The sequence below is a fragment of the Miscanthus floridulus genome, chromosome 2, assembly GCF_019320115.1.
Source record: "Miscanthus floridulus cultivar M001 chromosome 2, ASM1932011v1, whole genome shotgun sequence".
Lineage (NCBI taxonomy): Eukaryota > Viridiplantae > Streptophyta > Magnoliopsida > Poales > Poaceae > Miscanthus > Miscanthus floridulus.
In genome coordinates, this window is record NC_089581.1 from 154,461,915 (window position 1) to 154,468,730 (window position 6,816).

Consider the following 6,816-nt stretch of genomic DNA (forward strand, 5'->3'; position numbering starts at 1 on the left):
TCTAAGTGGCTTGTTGAAGCAAAGATGTCCTATAGAACATATTTTGAGGGTAAAGATGTCGCAGGAGTTTCTGTTTGTAACTCCTCTTACGTTCTCGACCCTAACCTTCTAGCTTTTGCTGGCTCGCATTCCCCGACCCTCCATCACTCGTGCGCATAAAGACTTTGTCCTATCGAGCCTCGCGAGTACGAGACACAGATACACTGCACCTATTCTATATGTTGAAGTTGCTCCCGACTTTCCTCGATCCTACCTTGTGCGCGCGCAGGAAACGTTGTTCGCTTTGTGACACTTGCTCAGGTGTGCTTGGCGATCAGGTTTTTGGGAGTGCACGATGAGACTGCTTCATCGTCTTCTTCCCTGAACATGCAATATCTCTGCAACGTCTACTTCCTAGTGCGCATGGAGCCACTGGAGCTTTCGGCTCTGGTCCCTCCGCTGGGTATACATCTCTTACTGAATTTGTTCAATTTAGTAATATAATCGTTTTGACCAGTATGCTCGTCTTGTATGCTTTTGCTATTGTTGCGAGTAGTATTAGTTCACACATACACATATATGTCGTCACGAATTTGCTATTGTATTTCTGAATTAAATTAAACATGAAAATGCCTGAATCCTTGACACGTAGAAGTTCGTGGTGACTTGTCCCGGCTGCCTCATGCCCTGCTTCCTCGGCGCTCCCTACAGTCTGGATTGCCTCTTGTTGGAGAAACTAGGCGTCTAGGCCTCAGGGAGAGTGCGGCTCTGGTTCCCAAACCTCTAGCTCTAAAGCCAGTGGCCCTCCTCTTCTTCTTTAGCGATATCTTTTTAGCAATAGTTGCTCGTCCACTCAAATATTCAACCAGTCACGAGTTAGAATAAGGAGGAAGGAGGAAAACGAGCAATACGTGAGTATCGAAAGAGGCATTCCCTACTAAAGTGTCTGACAGTCACTTGTTTGAGATATCTCATCTTCCAACATACAAAATATTTTTTGTTTTGTGCTAAGTTAAGCACCTACAACTTTACGAAGTTTGTAGGAAAGTATAGCAACATTACAATATCAAACCGGTTTCATTAATGCATTTATTTGTAGAATTTGATATGTTTATTTATATATAAACTTGGTTAAATCAAGAGAAGTTTGTCTTACAAAAACTTTAGAGTCGCTTGGTTTCCTCGCCACGTTTTCTCGTCTCACCATGCCTAGCAATGTTAGCTTTGCCAGTCTAGGTGAGTCAAATTGGCTCTCCCAAACTAGTAAGGAAAAATTTTGTTTGCATAGAAAACAAGGCAGGTGGGCAAAGGAAACAAACGCACGTCTGTTCTAGTTTCTTGCCCAGCGAGATGAGATGTGCACGAGCAAGGAATCCAAACACCCCAAAGCAACTTATATTCTAATCTTTTTGAATCAAAGGTTGGCTCTATGGCCTTTCCATTGGAAACACTGGCTGAACTAAATTGCGAGCAACCAGAGTATTTGCAAATTCTAGGAGGGGGTGTGCCCAAACTTATAGGTCACCCGGGTCCTAACTCATAGCAAGCTTTGCTAAGTCATGTGCGATAGAGTTACAAGATCTAGGGATAAAAATAATGCCACTACATACGAAATGCTCTCGTAACATGAAACGAGTATCCTTGATCATCATACCACAGGTCGCCAAATCCATAGTTGAAAATTGTAGAGCGTGCTGTAGAACAGACGAATCAACCTCAACCTGAATGCGTGATATACCGTAATCGTGGCCGCTTGGAGAGCTTGTTGGCAAGCTGTAGCCTCGGTAGTGAGTGCATCTGGTGCCGCACCCAACGGTCCAGCCCCGGCCAGGACTGCATCACCATCATGGTCGCGTACAATGAAGCCCCAGCTGCCTTGGAGCGTCTCCGGAACGAAGGAGCCGTCAGTATTGATTTTACTTATATTCTAATTTTGACAGTAGTGATCAGGGAAGTCTAATTTATATTTAAATCAGTCTTTTTCCACCACAACCATGTGCCTATCAAACAAGACAGAACACTTCGAGTTAGCACCGCATGTCCGCACAAGTAACATAATAAACCAATTCAGCTGTATTTGTATAAACCTGGTCATTATAGTATTTTTGCTACCTCATCAGTGCTGCCTCATTAGGCTTACATTCGTAGATCTCGACAACCAGAGAGTCATCTTCCTTCGAGCTCTCCACTTTGCAGCATTGCCTCCGTGGAGCCTGAGTTAAAATCGCAGTTCAAGACAAAAACAAAGGCAAGATCATTAGCATCTCAACAGTACCAACATAGTTGATGGATCATAATAATAGGTTCATAACAACAAATGAATTAGTCACAAAAAAAACAAAGGAGTTTAACTTATGTCTCTGACATGTGTGCATGCATGAGCAGTTGAGCACACGTACCCTCTTCCAGACGGCAGGATCCATCTTGAGTGCGAGCACTCGGATCGTCTGCATCTTGGCGACCGCGTCGAAGCCGGTGCCGTTGCAGGCGTCGCTGCTCACCAGCTCCGGCACGTACTCCGTCAGCGTCCGGTTCTGCTTCTGCCCAGCCGAACCGAGCGACTCCTCCGTAGTGACGCGGTCCAGGTAGAACATGACGGGCCGCCGGTGGCATGGCAGCGCGGTAGCGTTCGGCGCGGCCTCCGGGCGCGTGTTCACCGTGAACGGCCCCGCCGGCGACCCGGACCACGCGCGGAACGTCCGGAGCGGCGTCTGCAGCTCGTGCGGCGGGACGGCGGACGGGTAGAGGTGGACCATGTAGCCCCAGGAGACGGACACGGACAGGGTGACGGTGCCCCGCGGACGCGACCGCGGGCGGTAGTAACAGATGGACTGCTGCAGCGTGCGCGCCGGGTCGCGGCGGGACGCGCCGACCAGGGACCGGACCGCGTGCAGCCGCTTGAGCGAGTTCGGCGAGATCGGGTTGAGCCGGTCGAGGTGGTGCAGCGACACCAGCGGCGCCACCGGGTGCGCCGCGAGCAGGCCGTACACGTGTCCTTTCAGGTCCAGCTGCAACGTAGTACGAAGGCAACGCAACCAACAAAAATGTGAGTGAACGAACGAATGGACGGCGCCTGTTCTGCGATGATTTGTTTTGATGGGTCCTCTTTGGGTTCATCCAGATCGGCTCCATTTAACTGTGCGTCCTGCTTCTACCAACCGGAAAAGCCATTCTGAACGAACATGTGTTGTACCACGATTACATTTTTTCCACTACCTGAGCTGTCAGCACCCTTGATCCAGAATTCCATAGAAGCAAAGACCACTCTGACGCGTTTGCCAACAAAACTGACATGAACATCGCAACCGCAGAGATTTTGTTGCACGTCCTGAGGTTTGCGTCTCCTTGTCTCTGGGCATGAGTCGTGACAAGCATCCCTCGTCGGTACGTGGCAGGCCCAGCCAACACCAGTAGTGAACCGAGTTCACGGTGGGTGTGAGTAAAAACTGTTGTATTGTTAGCAATGTGAACGACGTATTTACCTGATGGAAGCCGGGCTCTCTGGTCAGCGGCACGCCGAGCTCGGAGAGGCAGGCCTGGACGCGGTGGTCGCTGCCGTACAGCTCGTTGTAGCGGTCAAGGCACCCGTCCATGATCCCGGCGAGCGCCGCGGCAGCCGGGAAGCTGATGGCGTACCCGCCGCCGCCAAAGGCCATGGCGTACGAGTGCGCCACGTTCTGGCCCACGCTCTCGGAGCTGGACCCGACGTAGTACATCTCCCGGTGGTCGTACCTGTTGAGCACGGCCGCCAGGTTCTCCGGGAAGAACACTGTGTCATCATCGCCCATGACCAGCCACCGCGCCTCACCGCTGCCAGCGCCCTCCTCCAGCCCCACGGCCGCTGCGGCGGTCGCGTGATAGGCCTCGGCCACCGCCTGCGCCATCCGCGCCGCGGCTGCGTGTTCCCTGCCGAACCGTGCCGCGTTCGGCCGCAGCACGCGGTAGGGTGGCCATGATTGGTGCCAGGGGCCGGAGGGCTCCCCGTCTAGCCAGACGTGGCCCCTCATTGCCCCCGGCCGCCACCACAGGCTGGTGTACACCCCGCGCTTCGCCCACGTGGTTTTGGACGCGCCGATGACGAAGACGATGTGGGCGAGAGTGGTCGGTGAGCAGGCGGCTTCGGCGGCTGCTGCGGGCGCAGGAGGATGCTCGCAAAATGGGCGTTGCAGAAGGCTATGGTGGATGCTGTTCCGGGAGAATAATGCGAGGTAGGCGAAGTATGGCAAGGAAAGAAGCATGAGCGCGTACAGAGATCGCCGGAGCCAACTCCACCGCGCGTTCTTGGCATCGGCGTTGGAGAAGACAGAAGACAACCGCCGCTGCAGGGACATGGCAACTAACGCGATGGAGCATCAGCATCTCCCAAGAGGCGAAGACGATACAATTTTGTTGCAACCTTTCCTCTACCTGCCAGATTGAGGACAGAGACTTATATATTTCTGTTCTTTTATTTATCCGTACTGGTGTTGCCGCACATGCCTAATATTTATATATAAATTTAGAATCCATGACTAATCAAAACTACTTATATTGCTCAATGCTCATATTATAACACAGTACTAGTGTAGATATTTTTTTATCTATATCTACTTATCTGGTGTAATAGACTTTAATGCCCATCCTACTTATCACCTAGAGGAATTTGGAGGAATCTGGATGGTTTTGAATGAATCTGGAGGAATTTGTGAGAGGAAAACACGGTTCCGGATGAAAAAAAGAAGCGAATCAAACTAGGTTTAAGGACATGCGAACGGGGCTATGTGTTAACATACGTTTAGTTGAAGAGCCCTTAGTTGAAATAATCTCATGTGTTCATATTCTAACACAACACTCATAAATAATTTTTTTCTTTATCTCTGATAAACTTTATTTATTTAGTTACCATTAGTTTATCTACCTTTTCGCCCTTACTTATAATTTTTTTCCATTTGCATTGCACTTCAAAGTGAATTGACTATTGTTTCTGTATTCCTATTCTGATGGAATACTTAATTTGCATCTACCAGTTATGCCATTATCTAAAATAAACTAGAGTATTCCCTTAGATCAAATTCTAAGTTACCAGCATCTGCCATGATAAAATTATTTAAACAACAATTCATTTATATGTTTCTTAATTACCCAAATCTATTAATATTAATGTATAATGAAACTAACTTAAAGTAGACATATATTTATGGTTTAGCAACCATGAAAAATGTTCCATTTAATATTGATATACAATGACACTAGCACATTACTTAAAATTATATTAGTATCCATGTCAACAATTCATGTAATATATTATTTTAGATAAATCTATACATTTTGACTGAAGCATTATAACATATCAATGTTTATTAACATGATAATCGAAAGTACTCTACTTTTGATATTGTTACACATAATTCTTTGATAAGAAAACCCAACATCATGAGCATCAACGGAGGTTAGTGCAAATTAAAGACGACTATGACCTCCAATGCCTTTGAGATTCTTTGGTGTAAGTAGTGATTGTTAGGCTTAAACTTTAATATCCTCTTGTTGTTAACACCGTTGGCCAGTGGCGGAACCTGCAAATCTATCTATCTACAAGGAGCGAAGGAATTAGAAATAGACTATCACCCAAATATTTTGTACCCATCTTTCTTGAACCTGATCTGATCTGGCATCAAAGCACCTCTGTCTCTCGCAGACGACTCCGACGTGGTTCTTTTTTCACTGGCGTTTTCTTTACACACCCCCTGTACCCACGCCCGCGATCCACGCGAGGCGTCATGACTCCTCGCAGACGCGTACCCAACCTACCTTCCTTTTCCCCGCGTACCCACCCTCCCTTCCTCCATTGCGTGTTCGACGAGACGAGAGGAAACCGTCGCCGAGCACACGAGCACGCCCTCCTCCCGGATTCACCGCGATGGGCAGCCTAGGCGGAGTCGGCGGCCGCGTTTCCTGTGCCCTCTCTCCCACGACAACGACGGCGCCCAAACCAGGTCCGGCCCACACCGACTGCAGCGGCGCCCTCACCCCTACCGGCAATGCTGATGCTCTCAGTTGCGCAGGATCGGACGCCGCCTCCCTCGCCCCGCCGCTATTTTTCTGGTCGCTCCGCCATCCTCCATCAGTCAGTCATTGTAACACCCTAGGTGTTTGGCTCCCACAAAATTGCATCTCATTTCATAAACATGTGCATCATCTACCTCATCATGCCATTATTACTGAAACATGTATATGCAACATTCTCAATTATGTTTGTTTCATACTTGATTTCTTGTGAATGGTAGTTAGTGCAACATGTGAATGCAACATGATTTTCTCATACCTTGAAACATGGAAACATGGTAGTAATATGACAAGTTTAAAATTACAACAAAGTCATGAAACATGTGAAACATGGAATTGCAACATTAGGGTAACTTGAGTGTTTTGTTGTTTCATCACATGTGATACTTAGAAGTTGGTGTAGCACTTGTGTAGAGTGGTTAATTATGGTCTAATACACCTTAACTACACTTAGGGTAATTGATGGGACATTGTTCATGTGGACCTAAATGACTAAATTGCCCTCTAGGTGGAGTTTTGACTTAGGATGACCCATAGAGTGACTCTGTTTGACTGATTAAAAAGTCCAACCTAGAGACCTTGCATGGATGTGCACCCTTTACCAAAGTTGTAGGAACAAAAGTCTCAATATGACCATCTCATGAAAATGGCTAGAACATGCTCAAACAGGGCCCACAAGTCAGGTTTCCCTGCTTAAGTCCTAATGCAGTTTCAGTTTGATTGAGCCAACTTTGGCTTGATACAACTCATGATCCATGGAGAATTAGCGGATGGTGTCTCAAGCATTGTTGGAGC

General features: G+C 47.8%; 1 protein-coding gene across 2 annotated transcripts; it reads right to left on the reverse strand.

Moving 5' to 3' along the window:
• Nucleotides 1-1,157: 1,157 nt before the first annotated feature.
• Nucleotides 1,158-4,437, reverse strand: LOC136540184 (uncharacterized). 2 transcript variants are annotated; one of them, XM_066532190.1, is made up of 4 exons: nucleotides 3,462-4,437; nucleotides 2,379-2,987; nucleotides 2,092-2,192; nucleotides 1,158-1,979 (listed from the first exon to the last, which is right to left on the reverse strand). In XM_066532190.1, the coding sequence occupies exons 1-4, from the start codon at nucleotides 4,308-4,310 to the stop codon at nucleotides 1,952-1,954; spliced, it is 1,587 nt and encodes a 528-aa protein (XP_066388287.1). In that variant the 5' UTR covers nucleotides 4,311-4,437; the 3' UTR covers nucleotides 1,158-1,951. The 2 variants fall into 2 exon arrangements, with proteins under 2 accessions (XP_066388287.1, XP_066388288.1); XM_066532191.1 differs by having other exon boundaries at nucleotides 2,067-2,192.
• Between the last annotated feature and the right edge of the window lie 2,379 nt (nucleotides 4,438-6,816).

Bases quoted from the DNA above. Each gene is read 5' to 3' on its own strand.
- LOC136540184 (XM_066532190.1), bottom strand. From the start codon at position 4,310: ATGTCCCTGCAGCGGCGGTTGTCTTCTGTCTTCTCCAACGCCGATGCC. The intron at 2,988-3,461 runs GTAAATACGTCG...ACTACGTTGCAG, and splicing joins GAGAGCCCGGCTTCCATCAG to CTGGACCTGAAAGGACACGT. The intron at 2,193-2,378 runs GTACGTGTGCTC...ATTTTAACTCAG, and splicing joins ATCCTGCCGTCTGGAAGAGG to GCTCCACGGAGGCAATGCTG.